At 36.4% G+C, this 24,039-nt stretch overlaps 3 protein-coding genes across 7 annotated transcripts in view; 1 reads left to right on the forward strand and 2 right to left on the reverse strand.

Moving 5' to 3' along the window:
- Window positions 1-11,769, reverse strand: part of LOC100743074 (blood vessel epicardial substance-like) — a 69,288-nt gene extending 57,519 nt beyond the window's left edge. Inside the window, exons 1-2 of one of the 4 annotated variants that reach the window (XM_033322468.1) lie at window positions 10,719-11,769; window positions 7,303-7,625 (exon numbers count right to left, since the gene is read on the reverse strand). The gene's annotated coding sequence lies outside the window, so the exon portion shown is untranslated. Of the gene's footprint in view, window positions 1-7,302; window positions 7,626-9,534; window positions 9,954-10,714 lie in introns of those variants that run through there. The other 3 variants (XM_003491861.4, XM_033322465.1, XM_033322466.1) reach the window with 3 other exon arrangements.
- A 4,411-nt stretch (window positions 11,770-16,180) lies between these two features.
- LOC100743317 (popeye domain-containing protein 3-like) lies at window positions 16,181-18,761 on the reverse strand. Of its 2 annotated transcripts, XM_003491863.4 has the most exons (7): window positions 18,552-18,760; window positions 18,304-18,438; window positions 18,029-18,210; window positions 17,519-17,758; window positions 17,181-17,333; window positions 16,724-16,868; window positions 16,181-16,602 (listed from the first exon to the last, which is right to left on the reverse strand). In XM_003491863.4, the coding sequence occupies exons 1-7, from the start codon at window positions 18,604-18,606 to the stop codon at window positions 16,430-16,432; spliced, it is 1,083 nt and encodes a 360-aa protein (XP_003491911.1). In that variant the 5' UTR covers window positions 18,607-18,760; the 3' UTR covers window positions 16,181-16,429. The 2 variants fall into 2 exon arrangements, with proteins under 2 accessions (XP_003491911.1, XP_012244636.1); XM_012389213.3 differs by lacking the exon at window positions 18,304-18,438 and having other exon boundaries at window positions 18,552-18,761.
- A 5,090-nt stretch (window positions 18,762-23,851) lies between these two features.
- Window positions 23,852-24,039, forward strand: part of LOC100743441 (elongation factor 1-alpha) — an 8,491-nt gene continuing 8,303 nt past the window's right edge. The window contains exon 1 of the mRNA XM_012389328.3: window positions 23,852-24,030. The gene's annotated coding sequence lies outside the window, so the exon portion shown is untranslated. The remainder of the gene's footprint in view (window positions 24,031-24,039) is intronic.

The following is a 24,039-nucleotide window of genomic DNA, read 5'->3' on the forward strand; positions in this document are numbered from 1 at the left end:
AGCAAAAAGTGGCAGAAAAGTTCAACTCTTGTCGGCAAACTTTTAATCACTAATTATCTTTTAATGACTATCTGAACTAAGGATCGTCTCAAATTCCGACCTCGAGTAGCATGGACGTGTGTCATCCTTCGGGATCATATTAAAACGAAGCAGAAATTATTTCTACGGAAAACGTGGAATTATTTAATCTCTTTAAACTTTGAACGAAATAAAATTTTACTTGAAAATAGCGTATTCCTCGATTCTGATTATATGCACCGACTTATCCGGGACAGAATTCCTGAGAAAAACGATATATCTGACTCTGATGTAACGTCGAGATTTGTGGACCGTCTTTCTCGGCGTCGATGTGTTCTATCTTAAAATTGTTTAAAATGTCCAGGGGAGAAGCGTGTGTATTCTAGAGACAAACGTGTTATCGGAATAATGGAACTATCATGACACCAAATATTATCAGAAAATATTATCTTGTTAAACAACTGGTTTTAAAAGAAGCAAAGAAGCTTATGGAAAAGATTTTTCGTTCTTCTTGATTTTGCGAAATGCCACTTCCGTTATTGAATGTATTATGGATTAAAAAATAATTTTCTATTCACTGTGTAATAATTATGTTTATTAAAAGATAGCGGATTCGTTGGTCGTTAAACCAGTATTATATCATAATCAACTTATTTCACTGATGCATTATTTAACAAGAAAATACGTTTACTTTAGTCCACTTAGATTTTTCTTAATATACGTAACGCTATTTGACGTAAGCTGCCGTAAAGCATTGCTTTTATACAACAAAGAAAGTAATTTCATTGTACAGGAAATGGTGGCCAACGCAAAATCCGTAAACTACGACGATGTCTAAACTAAAAGTTGTAGCAAATACGACAATGCATCGATAAAGTAGCGCTAAAGACCAGCATTGTTAACAAACGCATTTACAACCAAAAAGTAGAAGTAAATCGTATTGATGAAAAGTTTCGGATTTATCGAAATTTATTAAAATTTTAATTTTAATTTTATTGCTTCAATTTTTAGTGCTTATAATATCGCAGATATTAATTTAAAGTATTACACAGGACAATTCAATTTAAACGATTCGAAATTCAAATATTTTCGTACGATAGCAAAAAGTGGTACAGTTATCTTTAGAACGTAGCTTTTCATAAACCAGATGAAAGATACGCAAGAAATTAGATAAGACGAGAAACGAGTTGGTTTATGCTGAATTTTCTCCAACTTTTCCTCCCATCTTGACGTATTCTGAAATTAGTTGAAAGGCGAAATGACAAAGCGTCCCATTCACGAGAAGAATTTTTTTACCGTGACGGATTTATAAGAGGGATAAGGGGAAAATCCAGCTGAAAGCACCGCTAGTTTTAGAGCATTAGACATCAATAACTCGTAATAAAGACGAAAATGTGAATCGTGCTGTAGATTTTGGAATTTCAAAGTCACGTTACCGTGATAGCTAACATTCGTCTTGACATTATCATAAAAGCTGCATCTATTTCACATTTTGCAAGAAAATAATATATCTTCGTTAAGCTTAACCAGAACGCTATACCCGGTGTCCAAAATCTAAATCTATGTCTCTCGGGACATTTATCTTCGCCCGTATTTAATTATTTTTCCACATTTTTGAAACTTATAATACCAAAAATTCGAGCTTGTTAATACGTCGACGCATATACCTGTCCATTGCTTAGAAATTAACCCCTATTATGCTAATGAGTCAGCATGGACGACTAGGATTTATCAAACCGCAGCAACGAGACTGAATAGTTGTGGAAATATGTCAAATCTTGACGGCTCACCTGTTCCTAATGTCGGAGAAAATCAGTCGCGAATGAAACGGACATGCAAATGATCCTGTACAAACGACGTCCCAAATGTCGGGTTAGCCCGTTGATTACAAATACGTTTCCTTGTCTGTTACGCATCAAAATAAATTATACGTTCGAACAGATACGAGTTTCTCGGTAAAGCAACGACAGCATACGTGCAAGACCAAAGAAAGCTGAAATGGACACAAGGAAAAAATCTTTAAAAAGATCCAATGGCACACGCGCATCCCAGGTCGTGACCCGGAACATGAAAGGCAAGATTGCGCCATTCAATGTTTTTTCCGCTCGATCTGATCACGTATATTCCATACATACATGCACGATGAAAAATACCGTTCGCGATTAAAATCCTATCTCCGCCTCTCTTTTGCGAGCAAATATTTAAAAGTTAATTATACGACGCTATACCCGATCCATCGTGAGAACTTCGTGATCGAAAGATCCTATGGAATCAGTCGGCAAAGTATGACGCGGATCGATTCTTAATAATGCATCGCAGATTAAACATTGTCTTGCCAAGTTTCTTCGGATTATGCAGGTTGTTGAAAAAGTTGTAGCCCGAGTTTATAGAAAGAATGTCAAATACACACACTCATACACATACGTGTATACACACGAGGACTTCGTCTCTCAGAAATCAATTAATAATCTTTCATTCGAATACTATGCTACACATACGCTACAATACTACGCTACAATACATACTACGCTACAATACTATGGTACACGTGTTGTTTATGAAAAATTCAATTGAAAAAATTCAATGAAGGAAAATTTTCACGATGGAAGATATCGATGAAGAAAGGGATAAAATATTTTCCATTGTGTTTGTAGTTTGTCACGTTTTAGCTATCGGGAGAACCGTCGACGATAAAACGCGGAACATGCATAGTGGCGGGAAGTTCCTCTTTAAACCATAAAAATTCCAAGACCGTCCAACAATAAAACGAGGTAACGTCAAAAGGCAAACAGAGGTCCATGCCATGCATTGTGATAACGTCTCAGAAGACGAAGGAACGAGATCATGCAAAAACATCCCCTTTAACACGAGAAACTTTACTCGCGATGAAAAAAGAGAATTCCGTTTGGCGATGAAACTTCAAAGACGTAGGGAATATCCGACTATACGAAAACGAGACTACAAGAAAATCAATGAACATCTTTATAAAATACAAAAAGAGGAGCATCGTAACCGTGGAGCTGAGAATGAATATGCAAATTAAGAATAAAAATATCATACGACGCTCGATGCAAATCGCTTAAAAATTATTTCCCTGGAACAAATAAAATTTACACATCCAACGATTACGATTCAAACCACGAACAGCAATAAAAAGCATTAAAAGACATCAAGAAGTTATATCATATATTCGTCAAACGTAAAACGTTCCCATAACAATATAAATCCAATCCACTTCGACGGTTCGCTTTATTCACAGTCAAACATACCGCGAACCTCCAATGCGAAACCATAAACCAATCGAGCAAAAAGTGTTAGGTTTCGGTTGAGAATCTCCTAATCCCCCGAAACCAAATAGGAAATAAAAATGGAGAAAAAACGATGGCTCTCCGCAGTTGTGGTTCGTATGTTCATTGAAATACCCAATGAACGCTCGATTTTCTCATAACGTTTCGATGAAATGAACAAAAATGCCACAGCTCTGTTTGTCGTCCTGCATTTCAAATATAAAAGAGAACACAGGCCCAAGCGTAAAGTGCGAGTATACTCGCGAAATACACGTCACCTCGTTCCATCCCAATTCGTTCCATTATATCTCCATTTCATTGACGAGGTTGAAGCTTTCACGTAGGTTGCGAGTATTTAAGCTTCACTGGAGAACGCGTATAGATACACGGTCGTTTCTAGAACGCTCGTGCCTCGAGTTTTCACGACAGTTGGCCGCATGAATTAGCCTCGTTTGTCCAGATTGCTCGTTAGTTCGTGATTCGGATTCGGTCAAATTTCCATCGAAAACCAGCGTCTCCTCGAACAAATGTTTCGATTAACCCGATATGCTGTGATTATATATGTAAACTGAAAGCGATATATAGCATTATCAAGTTGTACGATCCATATGCAGGAACAAGACGTTTCGTCGATGCAAAAAGAAAGGCAAATAGAATGCAAATGATGGAACGATGTAGGAACCAAAGGGGCAAAGAGTTTTTGATATTCTGCCAACTCTTTGAGGGACTAGGCGAAAAGTAAAAGTAATTAAACGAGACTAATGTTCTTCTACAAAACTACAATGTCCTTTGGCAAGCAAACTTTCAGGTCTTCCCTTTGTCGATCTTTGTAACCGATTGAAACCGAAAGCAGACCCGAATTAAACGAACGACTACTTACTTGAACTTATAAGTATTTAATATAAAACGCAAATAACAATTCGCAAAATAAAATTGATATTTTGTGAAATTAATACTGGTTAAAATCTAACAAAACTGTGTTGAGAAGGAAATTTCGAATCTTTCAACTTTTTACTTGATATAACAGTTATCGGCATATTTTTTTCCTCGTTAAACCTTAACGAAGATAAAAAAATGACGTTTACTCGAAAGAATTAATTAATACTCGATAACAATTAACGCACGATCTTTCTAGCTTGCTGACAAGCTCGTTATGCCGTCGATCGCATTAAACCACTTTTCTATACCGAATATTCGCTTTACAGAAACCACTACAGAGGTAGACTTTCGTTCACGAAGAAAAGGTTAACGAGAAACAAGTTGCAATTTGTGAAAATAATTATTGTCGCGTGAAACAAGAAGGAAAAACGTCTAATCGATTATCTAACTATTAATTATGTGTCTATGATAATTTGTATCAACACAACATATACATAAACCAAGTTATAAAATACAATCCGTGATTAAAAGTTCTCGAGATGTTTATTTCTATTTCCACGGAAAAAGCTACTATACGATCAAGGGGAAAAACGATTTTGTTCGTCACGATAGAATAATTAACGGCATTAACAGAATAGACACAAACGGCGATTAAAACTCTCTATTAGGAAGCGCTAGCTGCTAATCACGTGTCGTCGAGCGCGATGTATGGCGGGTTGGAAACATGCAATTCTAGTGGAAACCGACTGTTTAGAAACATTACATTCTACGAACAATAACGAAAATAACTACGAACCGAGTGCCGTGTATATGCAAATGTCACGCGCAGTAATTATTCGGTGGTAATTCTGTTGCGCAATATGTTGCCTATGAGACACTGTTAATGACTTTAGATCGTTAACAACATTATATAGCTACAACTATTTTACGAAACATAATAAGCGAAGTAAAAAGAATGGCCACAAAAAGTATCGCCATTGTATTTATTGTAGCATTTAGTACACTGATTAATTAAGTCCAAACATAATTTAACTTAAATATTAATTGGTAGTACCTCGATATGAATAGGGAAATTTGGCCCTGTGAATATGACGCGTAGAAGTTCGTAAAAAGGCGATTGGCGATTGGGGGGAAAATGTCACGGCTTTTTAGTGTGTACACAAGAAAGGGTTAGAATAGCATCCGGAAAACGCTTATTAGCCAGATCACGATCTGCGGAGTGAATAGAGATAAAAATAAAAGCTCGCCTTTGCGGCCTATAATCTCGTTTAAAGCAAGGGTCGCTGACGAAAGCAAACATTACTTCCGCGCAAACGATGTTAACCAAGTAAACTGCGTTGTTTGTCCCGTAATGGCGTTGCAACGATTAACAAATATCGTTCGATTGGCCGACCTACGAGACTTCTTTTAGACACGTCTGCTTGTGAGCTTTGTTCTCTGTCCGATATAATATTAGTTCGTCTAATGCGAATCGCTACACGAAGAAAGGCAAGGAAAAGATGAGAAAACTTTTGTTGGACACGAGTAAAGACGAAACTATGATACAATTGATATTGTGGAAGCTTAACCGAAAACTGTTATAATTAACTGTCCACAATAGGATCAACCCGGATAACTTTCTCATAGAAGAACCAAGTATCGCAATCGATTCTATCGCAGGTTTGTTTCCACCCCCGTGTAATACCAGACAGTTCACGAGACTCGATCGTACCGCGTCTTTTTACACGTCGTCACGAACGCGCAACAGGTAAATGGTAATACGTTAAGATCGCATGCCGCAATTAATTTTTTAATGACTAACCCGTGGCCTCGAATTTTCTACCGCTTGCAGAGATACGATGTATCGTTTCGAAAGCGATGGAAGTTTCGAAAGCGATGCGAGTTACGACGCGATGCGTTTCTGGAACGCGTTAAACAGCCTCGAATAAATTTAAATACAAATCAAGCGACGCCAAGCTCAAATGAAAGAGAAGCTCATCCTTTCTGCACGCCGTGGCTGCATGTTTGTTTTCGAACACATCGCACGACGATACGTTGATCCAACGTGTATTATATGTATACTCGTGCGCGAAATTTCGTTGCAATCGATTCTGCGCAGTGAATTTCATTAAACTTTGATAAATAATATAATGTACAGGTCTCGTGTATAGATCGGTCATACATCGATCGTGTTTAAAGCTGATTTCGCACGTCACCAGAAACGAAGGAAATTTAATCTATAATTTTCGAATTCCGCGTACGACGATGAAGCATGATTAATTGGACATGGACAATAATCGAATTACTTCTATATTTCATGTGATTGAAGAAATTTCCTATTTTGATACGACAAATGGTAGATAAATTTTATAAGAAGGTAAATTATGATGTTGAAACTGTGATATAATAATTGAATTATAGTATTTTGTAGTTTATATAAAATCTTTAAATCCGTGCTTGTTTCCCTTCAATTAGAATGAATGGTATTAGGAGATAATTTGTGTAAGAATTATTGCTTAAATGTACCAGAGTTCCGTCATGCAAAAATTTCTACGACTTATACTTCTGAGCTTTTATAAAACGGTTTAAGAAATAATACGGAGGAACACGTCGTATAAACCACTTGACGAATAAATAAAATACGTTCGAGCCATATGTATGAGAAACTTTACAAAACAATATCTTCCTGTTCGAATTATGCAAATATATTTAAAAGTTCTATCATATATCCGATCAAGGTGAATAAAAAATTATTCATAAAGCTGAATACTCGAGTTCGACGTTAATATCATTCACATTCAAAAGCGTATGACGTTGATTACAAAAGCCCTTCTTTTTTACGAGATCGTATAATTTTCCAAGAGATAATCTATTTTCAGAACAGGCAATTTTTAACGGAAATTCGTTCAACGACGAATGAACATATCGATGGTACATAAACTTAGATCATTGATAGCGATATCCAGGTTTGATCGTACTGGAATTTTAGAAAGAGTAAAACGTTCCAACAACAGCTAAAATAAAAGAACTAAAATCAATCAAACCTGTATATTTCAAAAGTAACTATCATAATAATTATACTTTTATTTTTCTATCGATTTCATATCTTATGGTCTTCGTAGAAAAAACATTTCCTTACCTTATGGTGGATAAGCGATATGTTGTTTGGAGTGCGGAATGATACACCTCAGTCTTCTGTACGTATGCGTCAATAGTAAGGGGCAACACAGAGATGAGCTTCTTCCGAATTCGGCCACGCAGAAGGTCATCACTTCGTGCAACACCATTGCCATCGACTTGCCTCACCACCGAACGACCAGACAGAGTCACGATGTCCGATCGAGCCCTGTAATCGATCGTTCGCGTGCTAACACTCGCGCGAACCGCGTCCTTTCTCTCATCGGCGTACGAGTCACTGGATATCGCGGCTCGTTTCGCAACACGAACGGCCCGTGAATTCGTCTGAAACATCACACGACAATCAGTGGTTAATTACATATTATCCAGCGGTTCGCCAAAGAACAATTCAACTCGAAATTAACAGTAATTCTACGTGTTCTATAATTTCTTTTAGCGGTACGAACACATCGATGCTTGAAATGACAATCATGCTTCCGATATTTGATTTTACCAGATTAACTTGGTAGTTTACAATTAGTCTTCAAAGTGGACCGTGATTACAAAACACATTTATTATATTTATTGTAGTGGAACATAGGGGTTGGAGTAAATATCAAATACCAGTAGCGTGATACATCGGTTACTGGTAACTAGATATTTACGTAGTTTCGTATCAAGGGCTGGTGGATCTACTAAAGTTTTCGATCGTTGGCGCTTATTTATACTTGAGGGTTTCTTTGAGATCGTAGATTCACGTAGATGATCCACTGATATTTGAAAAAGTTGTAGAGTCTAATTTAGATCTAGGTTAATCCAGAATTGAACTTTTGATTCATATCGGTGACGCGTTTGAAAAACATTCGTATTTAAATTTTAAATAAATGTTTCAATTTGAATTTTAATACTGCAGCTTTAAAGTATATTTAATATTGTATTTGTCTATTCATTCGTTGCTTATTGTTATCTTTTTCACAAAGCGTAGAACAAAGCTGAAGCTTTTAAGACAGCGCTGAACGAATTCCCACGTTCTAAAAACTCATGATAACAGATAGCAATATTTATTCAGTTATACTGAATTGGATCGTTAACTCCATTCTGGCAATGTTTCGAAAGAGATTGTGTATCAAATGTAACCTCAGTTATCGAAACGTTTTTGTGCAAACGCATTTTAATGTCTGTCTCATCTCGGGACAAAACATCGTTCAGCGAAGTTCCTATAATTTTCTACATGTTTCACGAAATGTCTCCAGCTTCCGGACAGTTGGAAAGATGCGTCGAGACTAGAGACGTATCGATTCTCCTTGCAACGAAAAACAACTCGACAGATAGAGTCGAAAGTAACTAGCGTCCAGAAAGTTTCTGAAGATCGACATGGAAGAAAAGGTTGAAAGCTAACAATTTCGGCTGAAACTCTCAACTTTGATCACGAATCTCAGCAAGTCTAGCGACCAGAACTTTTATCAAACGCGATCGACCAGCCAGCTTTCGAGATTTATGTTTTCCGATCGGAAACCAGGCCGCCTAATTCTTCGAAGATAAATCTTCGGCAATGCGCTGATATCGTGTGCATTCTCTTATCGCCGGTTTCAAGATCAAAATTTTAATATGCAAACTTTAAAAGAGAACACTCCATTTTACGCATTTTTATAAAAAAAAAATCCGTACAATTTCGTTAATCACAATTTTGCACGTATCTTTATGCACGTTTCAATGACATTCACAAATTTGTTTACAGAGTAATGATTTAAATAAATAAATTTTGGCGTATGAATACGTATTTCCAGCAAATGGATATTTACTCTTTCGTACTTTTAACGTTACGATAAATTAACTAAATCAAAAAATTACCGCTTGAATATCTCTTCGTTAAAATATATATCGAATTACAATTTTTACAAGTATTCGCCAAAACGATAACATCACGTTTCCGATAATCTACTCATAAACAACAGTCATTTAGCGAGAGTACTTCGTTTTTAATCGTCAATAATTACATTTGACTTTGTAAACAATGATTATTTGACAAAACTAAATGCTGCCCTCTGGCATCGATATCAGCGAATTAATCGCAATTCCTGAAAATTTATCATCGAACGTGTGGTAAGCAAAAGCTTATCGCAAAAGAAACAAGATCCATAGTATTTTAAACTGTAACATGACGATCTTTATTTCTTTTACGTCGCATAACTAATAATACGAATTTAAATTGAAGCTGACAAAAATGGCAAAATTAGTCGTTCGAAATTCTTACCGAGCGAAAGCAGAAGAAAAGACAATTGATGGAACGTCGAATAGAATAAAGAGATCGAAATCACACCGAGGAATCCGTGAAAGATTTGCACAGAGCCACCTGTCCATTCGATTCGACTATCGAACTTCCGAACAACGCGTATAGAGCTTCACGATACATAGAAACTCGTGTAAAAAAGGCCCAGCACCGCCAACGATGTAACAAATTTCCGAAATTAGCTCAACGCTTATAGAAAAAGAAGTTGAATAAATGAAATTCGTATTAATGAAACTTCTCACGAATAAGAAACGTGGGAAAAAGAAAAGAAACGAGACAGATTTGCGATACACGTTGCAGCTTCCCTCTCCGCGTTAACTTTACCGGGTGGTTCTTAATCAAAAGCAAGAAGGAGATAACGTACGGTAGAAAAACGTTATATAGATTAGATTTCTAGAATCAAACCGAAATTTTAAAAAAGTCGTCGATAGATTTTGCAAGATACACGTTAACGAATAAATTGATCGTTTTTAAGAAAATAACCTCAATTCTAACAAAGTCACGATCGCGTAAAGTCGTAATACTATAACGCTTCAGAATTAATAACAATGCTCCATTTTATCTGTCACAACACAGAGACGCTGTACTCGAATAAGTTTAAGACCGTTTACAAAAACGTTTCTCTCGAAAATCGATGCGGTACACAGTTATTAGCTGCAAATAACCTTAACACGAGTTTTCAGGAAGGTATACGTTGACGGGTACAAGTATCACTTACTACTGATGCAACAGACTATCTTTGCACTGACGCGTGTCAAATCAATTTCAATTTCCATGATAAAAGATCACGATACAATTTTTTTGCACGAAAAACGCTTCGGAGAATACGGAAGTTAAGATGAATTTTAAACGCGTGCGGAACACATCTCTGACATCTCAGGCATAATTCTACATACTACGACGAAAATCATCAAGACTCGTTACAACGCCGCATTCACGCTGCTCTCGCGGTGCACGTTCGCTCAGGTTACATGTGCTCTCTCTTTATACTCTGACCACCGTTCGATTATCTGTCGATGATACAAAAGGAACAACTAAAACCTGATCGAGTTCGCGTAAAAGATATAGACGAGGTAAGAGAAGGACGTAACAACGAGGGAAAAAAAGTAAAAATTTTATAAGATTCACAAGGATAAACACTAACGTACTCGCTTCTCGGGCTCGTTACCACTTGTTAGATAGCAGTTGAATGCGTGACGCATCAATCACGTTTGACCGTCGCTCGAAGGTTTGGCTCAGCGTCTTGCACGCGCACACACGTTCGACGCATCGACGACGAATCAACAAACACAAACGGCCGGAACACGGTTTCGCGCGGCGGCGGCGACGGCGACCACCACGGCGACGGCGAGGACGAGGACGAGGACAACGGCGACGTGGCAGGACGAGGATCATGACTCGTCTCTACCATCCATACCGTCTTGCCTCGGGGACGTCCGCGATATTCTCGACGACGACGACGTTGCAACTTCGATGATGGCTGTTCATCGAACTCGGGGGAACCGACGAGAACTTGGGGAACAACGATGACGACGACGACGATGACGACGACTGTAGCTACGTTTACTCTCGATGAGAAAAATGCTGCTGACACCAGTAACGTTACTCTCGAAGCGTGCGTCGAGCATGAAGCACTGTTTACATGCGAGCAGGGGCGCCATGGTCACTGCCGCCGCTATGCTCCTCGTCTGCACGATCAGCACCGCGATTTTAGATCTGCTGTCCTTCGTTCTGGCGGCGCCGATACATACCGCGTTCTCCACTTGGGAACCTTCCCCATCGTCGTAACATCAACTGCGTCCGAATGCTCGTTCATTCATCTTCACGACATCGTTTCTCTCTCTTCGTCGTCGTCGCCGTCGATCTGCTCTTCTCCGCTACACGCATACACCCATCTCACTACTTGCTACCGTACCTAGCCCACTCTCTCCCGATCTATCTTTTTCTCGCTTGTATTCCACTTGGTCCTCTCGACGTTCTACCGTTATCCTTTCTCTGTCTCGCTCACGCTCACCGTTAACGTGCCTCTCGCTCTTCCCTCTCCGTCGTTCGCCTCTCGCGCTCTCACGCCCTCTCTGTCACTCTCTCGCTCTCACGCGGCTGACTAAAGCGACACGAGTGCTGCTTCCGACTTGTGCGACGCGTGCCAAAGCTCTCGTTAGACTAAACTCCGATAAAACTAGCGCCACGCCCTCCACGCAGGTGGCAGCACCCGCCACTATCATCTCGCCAACTTCCCACGAACTTCGGTTCGCACCCCCGCCACGACTACGACCGAACATTTCTCTTTCACCACAATACTTCCCTCCTGTATTCCCCTTTAGCCTTAGTCGCTTCCAACTGATAGCTCGTTCCCTTAGTAGTTCACCCTTGCCCTCTTCCGCGCTACGCTCTCTTTGTCTCCGTTCTTCTTGTTTTTTTTACTTCCTATTTACTTAGGTGTCTTGTACCCCGTTCTCGCTGGACCTTACCCTCCTTCCGTTTTTACCACTTACTTTGGCCAAACGTATTTTTCAATACCGCCTTTCTTCCTAACTTTCTGTACTCTTATCCATCTTCTAGATTCCTCCATCGTACATTATAACGCGTTATTTCCAGGTATTACTTTACAGGGTCGCTGCCCTTCTTATAGTTTATTACCTCGACCGGGTCGAGTGTAAAATAAATTTAATTCGATGTTATCAGAAATATCGATGTTATTAAATCAGTAATTCGTTCGCTTAATTTCATTACATTTTTTATTTTATATTTATTCCATATTTATATAGTATCTTTTGGACAATTTGTACTCGATCGAAGATTTACGTATTATGTATAAGAAGATATCTTCTTCGGAAGAATTTTATTCTTTTATTCTTACTAGCTGTTATTCGATTATTTTGAATAATTTCTCTTTTACTTTTAACGTGTTATTACACACAGTACGTATCACTTTCGAATTTTAATTCTCCCATCTTTATGTAACTTTCTGATTCAACGTTACCTTTTCTCACATGTACCCCATTAACTTTTCTCCTGCTGAGCACCCTCCTTGCTCATTTCAAGGAACATAACCTTTAACGTTGCGAGAAGGACGCGTGAAGGATGCGTTTATATGCGCGCATCTTGCACACTTCCTTCAGCTCCTCGATGCTTACATACCACTTCGTTACTGTTTACTTGTATACCTTCATCCTACTTTCCCTCGCGCTAACCCCTTTTCGATCCACCTTCCCGTCTATATCCTTTCACGACCATTTTCCCTTGTGTTCCATTTTCTTCCAACACACTCTTATTATTCCTGCTGAAAATTTCAATATGCTGCGGCAATTTAAAATATTTTCTACGAATGATTTTTAGTCAAATTTGGGCTCGCAATTTTGCTAGAAATTTTCAGATTTAGAGCTAGATTTAGACCTAAAATAAGAATGAAAATAAGAATCAGATTATTAAACCAATTTGTAGAATGGGAAATATCCACGAAGCTGAATATCTTTTAATAAAGGAAGGTAGGTAGAAACGGATTATATATATATCGACATCGTCATGAGGCAGGAATGTTACACTTTCCTCATCCTTTGTAACCCAATTGCATAAGCAAAGGCGCGAATCGGCATTTTCGTACCACAAACGATCAAGCTCCGATTGCTCGATATTAGAGTCGAGAACACGTTTGTAGAAGCGTTTCCGTGGTCGTTACACTTTGCAGCGAATCGGAAATGAGGAGAATAGAGGAACAGTGGCTGGCATATGAATCTTGAAACGTTCGTAATTTCATGAAAAATACGTAACACGTATGACTTAATTTCTTGTTCTTAATCATTTTTAAATTCGTAATTTCAAAAATATGTGTCTAAGTTTTAGTATCAAACAGACATAATTTGTGTCTTTTATTTTTTAAAACAGTCAGGATAATACGTATCATGTTTTGTATTTTAAGGATTGAATGTATTGCTTCTGACGTAATACTGTCGTTAGATATTATCCGATGCATAATGAGCTTTTTCACGTTTTAATACTACGAAAGATTTGATAGTTCGAAGTTCACTGAACATTGTCAAGCAAGGTTTTGACTACAAGACAGGTCTGAGAGAAATAGACTACATTCTTCGTCGTTCTTATCGCTTCATTCCGTGAAATCATCTATCTCTTGAAAAGTCGTGATAATTTTCAACGCTCATCGTCTTTGTTAATTCAGGTGCCCTTAATCAAGATAACCATTTTATACCGATTTATCACGCAGAACGTGTTTACGTAATACCAAAATTACACACAAGCACATCGATGTTAATTCCACGTAATTGAAATGTACGATTAATTTTATTTTGAATGGGTGATCGTAACTAGTATTGCGCTTAATTTGATCGTGTTTTATTATACAGAAAGCAATAAAATTATCCTGGAAAATGAAATGTCGATTTGCATGTCAGACCAATTGCATTTTACAAGCAGAAGAATGGTAGTTTTCCGCTGACGTTCATGAAATCGTAGATACTGTAATTGGGTTATTTCAGTGAACTCCGCTGGTAATTACACTTACGAATGACTTGACCGTCGTATTTCGCCATCAGATCAATCTTCTTCCGCTGAAGGTCCGTTTCGACTATCCGTGCTATATTTCGAGCCACTTTGAATTAAAGTAGATAATGGCCCTTCGGTCAAGATAGAGGGAAAAGATAATAAAGCAAATGTTAATTGCTAGCCTATATTCGTTTTTGTCAATCTATCTGATCGTCTCAGACTATACGCGAATAACTTCTTGCAGACACGTGAATAACGCTTTGAACACGTAACTTCCTTAACATCGATTCATCGTCATTTAAAAAATTCATTCTTTGATAACATTTATTTAATGTATTCGTCTGTTCCGATAGAATTGAAACGAATGTTTATTTTTTAGATATGACAATGAATATTTTTACAAAAATTCTATGTGAATTAAGTTCTTAAGCGACTCCGAATTTTTAGAAATTGTATATATTGTATATTGTGAAATATACAACATTTTTGGATAAATGAAATTTTTATTAAAACTGAAAGAGCTAATAATTTATAATGTTCGTTAAATCAAGGATGGGAGATTATGGAACGATTACTTCATATCGTGAGAATCGAACAAATCACAAGTAAAATTTTACGTTCCTAAAGCAAGTTACAATCAGGTAACAAGACTAGTTTATTGGGTAACAAACGTGGAAATGAAACGAAAATCGTACAAAAGTAAAATTACGAGTTATGTGCGCCAGTGTATATCGCAATGTTGGATTGACCATTAATGAAATGAGTTGAATATGTATAATCCATAAGAAACATCGTGAAATGAATACGTCGAACATTTCAATATGCGTTAATTGTAATTATCTTCCATATAAATATTACATATATTCAGTTATATTACAGATACAAATATTCAGTTCTATTCTCAAAATTTTATTTAAAAAAAAAATAATATAATTCTAATAGTTTATAAATATCCTAAAAATGTTGTGATAATGTAATAGATTCTTCGATCTATCTCGTTAATTAAAAATTAATTTCAACACGAATATTCCTGTTTCAGCATGATTATCCATCGCAGAGTTTACAATGTTTTAATTAAAGGCAAAAATCAACAGCAGATGGAGGAGTGAACATTGATTAATGAACCGTACAAGTTTTTGTTTTTATTTATTATATTTATTGACAGGAAAATAGTAATTAAAACTTATATAAAATGTGTATTTAAACATTACAATGCATATTGATAGAACGGTGATAGTTATATTAATTAGAATTTCTGGATACCTCGTTGCACAAGAACTTTCACACAATTATCGCTCGAAACTTGCATTTAGACAGCATTTTTCTGCTATTTACGTTAACGACATCTGAATTATAGATCTAGCGAGGCTGCGAATTAGTAATATCGATTAGTAATATTTATTTTTGTAGTAGCTTAATAAATTGATTCTCAAAATTACAACATCCACGCGATTTGAAATATACAACTCCACGCGGAAAAGCTTGTTGAAAATTTACTTTTAAAAATGAATAAAATTGCTTCTTGTGCGTGTTAAACTGCTTCTAAATTGTGTAAAAACGTGCTTCAGGTAAATTTTTGAACACTACACCTGAGCTTTCCACGCTCATTTTATTCTTTGATTAAACACTATTTCCGTTCCTTAGAGTGTGTCTTGCGCTACGACTGTCTCATTTGGTGTTCATTTTGCTTAGACTTAGGCTACCAGAATATCGATTTATCGTTTACTTATGTTTTCTTTACGTTTAAAATAAAACAATTCTACTTCACACACTAATACACACTTTTTTCATTAAGTAGTTTTTAAATATTTAATTAGTATATCAATATCTATGTTTCAATAAAGTAGATATTAAAAGTTATCCATTTGATTAAGTCTTCGTAGATCGTATTTATAGTTTGCATGTTTACTCTACCATAATGTTTTTTAATTGACACATTAATCGAACATTTTAACAAAAAATTATTTTACGATATTTATCATATTTTTAATCGAGAGAGAAAGGAAAAGAATTAAAATGTTATAAATGATATATAAATGAAAAAAAAAATCAACGCAGAATTAAACGCGTTGCACACTTGTATACCGACATTCTATTCTTACAATTATAACAACTTATATCAAAATCGACATTTCTTCTAAACTGTGCGAGTAGATTCTCGTTTATGAAGTTTCTCGTTCGTCAAAGGAAACCACCAACTGGAAATGATCTGGCTTATTTTATCATTATCACTTAGTTCGTTGGAATAAAGTTCGGTTAAAACACTGCAGTCTTCGTTTGATTTATTATGCAATTCCCTAACGCAGCACTATTCACTATCACCCTCGTAAAATGTGTCCGGCGTTAAGGAGGCCTCCTGTTATTCCTCGTCCACGATCTCGCAACTGTGATACTTGCTCGACGAATCTAACCAACTCTCCACACCACTGGACGCCAAGTCGTCGTACGAAGGCATTTCTGGAAGAGGTTCCATGTTCGGCGCTCCTTTCTTCGAGAGATTGTTCGCCTGACGATCTTTCAGATTAGAAACACCTAAGAAAGAATTATAGGAATATCGATAAAATAAAAATATGAACTTAATTTTGATCAATACTTGACTGAATAAACGAATAAAATATTAAAATCGAATAGGAATTGGAGTAGAAAAGATTACCATTATCGGAAGACATCGACGATTCCTTCCTGCGAATCAATGCTTGTCTAGATGCTCTCGGGCTCCTGTATTCGCTATTTATCGTTAACCCCGCGCTGATAGTTGGCAGTCTTATATCCAAATGTGATCCTTTATCTGTAACAATCTAAGCCGATGTTATTCTAAGAAAAAGATGTTCATTTGTTTTTAATCGAGCAGAATAATCTTACAAACGTCTTAATATCGTCGTATTAAAATGTTATCTTCGATTCGCGGGCTACGTTTTCTACGCCGTTTTATATTCTTATGGCGATACGTTAATTCGAGAATTATTTAAGTTTAATAAAAATTCCATAAAAATTCGCAAATGAGCAATTTTAATCATCCTTTGGATTCGATAAACGTTGTACTACCAATGACTGTAGTTATTCTCCATATCAAAAGAACGGAACTAATGACCACCAGAGATTGTTATTACCTTATTGTTCATAGCGTACAATTTGGTGGCAATGTCTCTGGCAACTAACGTTGTTAAAACTGTGGCTAAATATGCTTCCTTCACGAGAAGATACTCCAGCGCGGATCTTTGCCAATATAAGTACCTGCAGGAGCTTGCGGCGACAATCGACACCTGAACGCAAAAGTAAATTATTGTAACTTCATGTAATAAATTCATCTTTTCGAACTTTATAATTATTTTCTTTGTTTCGTTTTATCCAATTCCGATTTATTACGACATTGCGATAGATTACTACTATAGACAGATAAATAGTAAATTTTTCAAATGATAATATTAATCTGATATCAAACTTTTACCTTAAATTTGTCATCCACGGATGCCCGAGAGCTCTCGAATTCCGGCGAATCTAGGAACTCGCAAGGCAGGATAGGATGCAGGAAATTCGAATCGCTGAGAACGTTTACCTTGCCGCTAAGCAGTAGCCCTAATCTGTCTGTGCGAGTTAGATTTTGCATTGCGTATGCTTCACCTGCATGCAACGACATTATCGATGCGAATTCTGGGGACACTAGCCTCTTAAACTGCAGTCGAGACACCTGTTTTCAACGATAAAATCTTCCTTATAAAAGTCGATTCTACACGTAACAATTCTGACAATCTATATCGCTGTTTTGTTGCAAAAATCCCTTTGGAGACTTTTCTGACGTTTTAATTAACCAGCGAATGTTAAAATCGTCTTATATCTACAGATGCGCGAATCATTAAGCATTGAAATCGCGCGACTAACTATCATTCTCTATACGACGGTAACAGTAACTGCATACAAAATTTTTGAGGACTGTTCGCGAACGTTTTAAAGTACTCACTTTGAATGGATAGAAAAGAGTGTGGTACGCTTCCTCCAATTCAGGGTCGAATCGGACCGGTCTCATTTGATAAACGATATAAACCAGTTGACCGATGTTCAATACCAGGAAACTGAAGTTCCAAGAGAATATGTCCGGTGCGCAGATCACGTGCCATGCCCAGCCTGACAACAGCATGAATCCTGAAATGACAAAATTTGCGAAGTTTAATAAACGAGTTGTTCGATTTGAGAAATTCCGTTGATTTCTTCCGGAAAATGTATAAATCTATTAACCTATTATTAGGACAGAATGCATGAACAATATCCCTTTCTTCGAAGAAGGTGCTGAATACGACAACGCGAAGCAGAAATTCGCCAATTGAAACAATATATGCTGCGGTTGCTGCCACAGACACAATGCCGTATTACCTGAACATGATAGGAGAATAATTGCATTTCATAAGACTTGTACAACTTACTGGTTACATATTATAAGAAAACGCGACATGCAAGAAAAAACGAATAGACGTATTTGACCTTACCTAATGCGGTGATGTTGTACGAAGGGAGAGGGTCGTGTCCAAGTCCAGGACTCATGTCGGTTAAATCGCTACCGATGAATGATGTCGAAGAACGATGGATCTTTAACGGCTACTTATTCTTATTGTCCATGCTCTCTGGTTTGTTTTGGTGAAATTTATCAATCTCTTTGCCTAAAAGCAGGGGCGCAACGTACGCCATCCTTTCTAGCGCTTGCGCTAAAGCTTTAAATCGATTGGTTTCCATGTTGGTGGTGCAGACACATTTTGAACGAGATTATATCCATTGCGGACAAAATAGGAATGCGTTGATAAAGTTGATCATACCGCTCATTTTTTATCGTGTTTAGTTTTTTATTGTGCCAGAGTTTCTGGCGTTCGGAGGCATTGTTACGTAAATAATACACATTATATATATCTTGTACATTTTTGGAAATTGAAATTTTTCATAAAAAACTACGATCTAAACCAATGCATCTAAATCTAATCCTATCAACTAACTTTTTTAATCAAATCTACTGAATTTACTAGATTCCTTACAATAATTATAAATTTTGGAAAACCAGGAGCGGCACCTGAGCATTCTGCATCATACATATAGGACAATTACGATTTCCTCTTGGTCGATTATTCCCTCTGTTCCAATTTCTGTCGTTATCGTTATCCTCACCAAAATAGTTTTCGTTATAAAAAATACGATCGTCGTCGTCGTCGTCGTCGCCGTCGTCGTCGTCGTCGTCGTAGTCGTCGTCGTCGTCGTCGTTATCATCATCATCAGCATCATCATCATCATCATCATTATGAAATTATAATTTTCATTAATGGTTCACTGAAACAAGATTGAAAACTGTCAACATGCATTTTTAATATTTATTGTAGTTTATATGTTTTTAAATTGGAATGAAAAAGTTTCTAACAAATTTTTGTATTGTGTTCATAAAAAAAATATATGTGTGTATTATTAGCACATACATATAAAAAATATTCATCAGTCAATATTATATCATTCATTTAATAGAATGCATGTTAACAGAAGAAGAGATTAAAAGGTATCAATATTCTTAACTAATGTTAAATGTACTACACTTAAACTTTATTATTTAGAATCTAAATTTTCAACTCGAACGTTTTAATCACTTCGCGCATGCAGTATTTTATATTTTATTACGATTTATCTTGTAATATTTACAATATATGACACTTTCAAAAGAGAGTTTGAAAACAAAAAATTAACTTTCCTTTTTTTATTCAATTTTTAAAGTTATTTCAAATTTCAAAAAATTTAGTAATAATAACAATTATAATATATCTTGATATGCATATATATATATACACGTAAATGTGTGAAGTTTTTATCAAAGCATCTGAAGTTTACACTCCCGATTAAACCAATCGTCAAACAAACATATATCATATTTTTTTTCTAAAAGCTATTTGTAACATTAAACAGTGAGAATCAAATGTATGAGGAATGCGTGTAAAAAATTTCATGTGAGAGTTATGTAATATTAGTCTGTATACAGTTAATAATAATTTAGTGGAAGTTATATTGAATATTTACAAACAATTTCGTTTAGATTGCATTTAATCATTTATATATTTTTTACTGTAAGATAGTAGAAAAAGTTGATATGAGGTGGTTTGAATCTTCTTTCTTTTTATAACAAATTTTTAGATATCTTATGTTTAATAAATACTTGTAAAAATGTTAGAAAATTACTTTTATTAACCGACTATCATAGTTGAATTTGCCGTAAACAAATGTATTGTATATACCTTTGGTATAGTAAAAATGTTATATTTCATATCATATAAGATATCCAAAAATATCTAGCGCAAAATTTTATCCTCCTTTTCTTTCTGTTCCTCTTCCTCTTTTTTCTGTTTTAAATAGTCCCTTGCTGTTTTTCTCAAATACCAATCAGAACTACATACTTCGTGCCATGCGTACGAAACTTGCGGTACTATCAAGAGAGATTCAGGATCCAGCTTCCGGAGTATTATTTGAGATATCTCTAGAGGTAATTCTGACATAAAGTCCACCTTCTTCGTGTTAAAGCCAAGGAGCGATTTTAAGAACTCCATGTTTCCCGCACCAGAATAACAGTAGAACTAGTGGCCACGAGAAAAATTTGGGCCTTATATATCCCTCACACCCGAGCAGGTATGCAAGCAGGGAATAAAGCAAACAAATACTGTAAAGTAATTACGAACTACCTGTATAGCATAGTATGATTGTATAGAGTGTACGGTATACTTCTCATATATTTCAAGTGTATATTATTTAAATCTATATCCGTACAAGGTATACAATTTCTGAACATTTTATTTTTATCATATTTATTGGTTATTAGATTTTGTATGTATCAATAATAGAGGATGCTTATAATAGTGATTAACATGCGTCATGTACTAATTTTTTATCAGATTTTCCAATAAATACCTTGCAATCTTTTATATATATTTTCGAATTGGTTTCAAATTTCACTAATACAATCACGATGATCGTGTTTCATTGCAATGTTAATAAAGTTTCAGAATAATATATATATATATGTGTATAATATAGTATATATAATAGTTTCCGCATAATATACTTGTTTATAAAAATTTTCTGTAGCGAATGCTCAAGCACTTTCGTAAGTCATTGTATATAAATATGGTAAAATATTGCGATTCCTAATGGAAATAAGAAAAGATATCTCATATACAGGGTGGTTGGTAACTGGTGGTACAAGCGGAAAGGGGGTGATTCTACGCGGAAGAAGAAGTCGAAAATATAGAATAAAAATTTTCATTATCGTAAAGATAAAAATACGGCAGAAACAAAAAAAAAAAGAGAAAAATTGTACATCGTGTATGGAGGGAATGTATTACGCCAATGTCGGAATTGATTTCCGAAATTTTGATCTCAAAGTTGCATTACGTTTTGGGAGAAAAGTCGAGTACGACACAGATCGAATAAAGGAATTGGACGTAAATCGTAGTACAAAACGAGAAATTGCTGAAAGCTTAAATTTATATAGTCAAATAAAACTATTTTTCTTTTCATAAAGAGACTCTTGCAAATTACTTTCACTTCTTGCAAAATTACTTTCTCAGCTGCTAAGAATGAAAAGGCAACAATGAACAGGCAGGTCACTGGGTCTCGGCAAGTACCTGAAAGAAATGAGACTTAAACGTAAAACAGTTATGAGTCGGCTACAATTAAAGTATGGCATATGTATCTTTACGGTAAGCGCTTTAATCTACCGACCAGGTCTACCCAGGCTCGTTAAATAGAGAAAGAAAGCATATCTGTCAGTAAGAAACAATTGTGCAAAGGTTTGGAAGGTAATCTTTACACTTCAGAAGTGAAATATTTATGACGTGGAAGGTATTTAGTTCTTACATATTTTACTTTTACGGTGATGTACTTTGATGTACTTTGAGGACATTATTATTGGACAGGACAGGATTATTGGACATTTAAAAAACGTATTTATTAATTAAACGACATGTACGCAGATGTTTTACGATATTACTGATACGACGTAGATGTATATAGACGCGATATGTAATAATAATAAAAAGAAAATAATAATAAAAAAATAATAATTCATAGAAAATCTTTTCGGTTCGCCTGAAATTTAAAACACTCGAATTTATTGGAGCTTACGCAATCTCCTCGATCTCTTCCATCTTCCACCATTAATATCTAACCATAGCGTGAATCCATAAATCGAAAAGTTCCCTGATCCTGCGACTCTCGAAACTCTCCAAGTGTGAATAGTTGCACCGCAACGATTCGAATATCTATTTCCAATAGTTTCGTTGTCTTTCACAGTTTCAACTTCTATGTTTCAAGATCCAATTTTTTCATTATGAAATTTCATAACTTCAAAAGATATTTGGATTCTAATAGGATATAGAAATTGCATTGTTGAAAGAGAGATCTTTTTGCATTTGTGAGAAATTTAAACGCGCAGAAACGTAAAAATTGTTCAAGGTAAAGGTACGTACTCGCTATATTATCTGATAGGAAATAAATTTTCATTTATTTAGTCGTGTTCATAAAAATTGCATAAAACTTGTTGTACAAACAAAATCTACGTGTTCCATTCGAAAAATTACAAGTCTTTAAACTCCTGCATCGTATAAATATAGTTTTTAATATTTAAACAAAAATTTCCATTCACTCAACATTCAGCGACGCTGCATTATTTCAGATAACGTATATGCTACGCAAACCGCTGTATTCGCTGAACAATTGCTCGTTCGATCAGCGTTTAATTAAGGGAACAATCGATGAGACGTTCTTCAAAGTCAATCGAAAATTCTCAAATAAGAAGTTCGTGGGGTGTTCCATAAAGATGAACCTTAAGTCGAATTAATAACATCAAGAAAATATACAGCGACGAAGCATTGTCACAAACCAGACTTTCGTATAGGATTTTACAAGAATAGCTATGTAATCTCCGTCGATACTCTTTTTCGTCGCTGCATATAGCTAATTATTATTTATATTTTTTCTACAATATTTGTAAACAAGATAGTGAAGAATATATAATTCGATCGTAAATTACGGGAAATAAGACGAATAATAATAAATAATAAATAATAATAAAAATCTTTCTATCAGTTTTTAGATACACCGAGCATTGACCTCGCTCGCAATAACTATTCGCCATTCTATTTCTGATGAAATAAGCACGTGACTCCAACGACATGTCGCAGAAAAGCTAAACGTACGATTTATTTTACAAAAAATTTCATTTAACGTTCGATGAAATTAGTCACGCGACGAACAAATCCAATTGAAACACGGAGAAACAAAACTGCTCCTCGTGGCAATAACATCGGTCAATTGTTTGTAAAGCTGCCGATCGACCTGTGAACCTGTTGCCTCCGTAACAATTTGAAAGGTAATACGAAGGAAAAATATCCTCTGAGAAGTGAACTATTGTCGAATTTTACAAAGACCTATCGGAATTTGAGAAAGTTATTGAGGGAAAACTATAGGTTTCAAAAGAGATTATCCCAAGGGACAGACCTGCACAAGGCCGCCGAGGAACGGTACACAGAGAGGGTCAACGAACGTCTCGGACAACCATCGCGCTTGCAATCGTTCGACGAGGCATTAAAAGCTGATCTCTGTCGCGAGAGGCCGCGAGCGTTCGCGTGCGCGCTCGCCCGAAATGCACCGACCGAGCTTTTATCCGGCAGTTGGCGAATCTACTCGCGGATGCATCATCGGTCAAAACTAAGAGCGGTGGCGCCGGTGAAAAATAGACGGTCGAGGCTGGTCCCTGGTCCGTCCAATCGTGTTCGCGGACCATCGTCGACCGTGTCGATGGCACATGCGCCCTTCACCCTTGGCCGCAGGTTACGCCAGCAGATGACACTGCGATTTCACCCCGGCCCGCTTCTCTCGCTCTTCCCGAGCCTTTTCTCCTTCTCCCTCCGCGACTCTCTCTGTCACCGTGTCCCGTCCTAGTGGCTAGGAGAGAAA

This window comes from Bombus impatiens, unplaced genomic scaffold, assembly GCF_000188095.3.
Source record: "Bombus impatiens unplaced genomic scaffold, BIMP_2.2 scf_0640, whole genome shotgun sequence".
Lineage (NCBI taxonomy): Eukaryota > Metazoa > Arthropoda > Insecta > Hymenoptera > Apidae > Bombus > Bombus impatiens.

Excerpts from the sequence above, each read along its gene's own strand:
- LOC100743317 (XM_003491863.4), bottom strand. The coding sequence starts at position 18,606 with ATGAGTCCTGGACTTGGACACGACCCTCTCCCTTCGTACAACATCACC. Across the intron at positions 17,759-18,028 it reads CTCTTTTCTATCCATTCAAA|GTGTCTCGACTGCAGTTTAA; the intron begins GTGAGTACTTTA and ends CGTTGAAAACAG. Across the intron at positions 16,869-17,180 it reads TGTACGCTATGAACAATAAG|ATTGTTACAGATAAAGGATC; the intron begins GTAATAACAATC and ends ACATCGGCTTAG.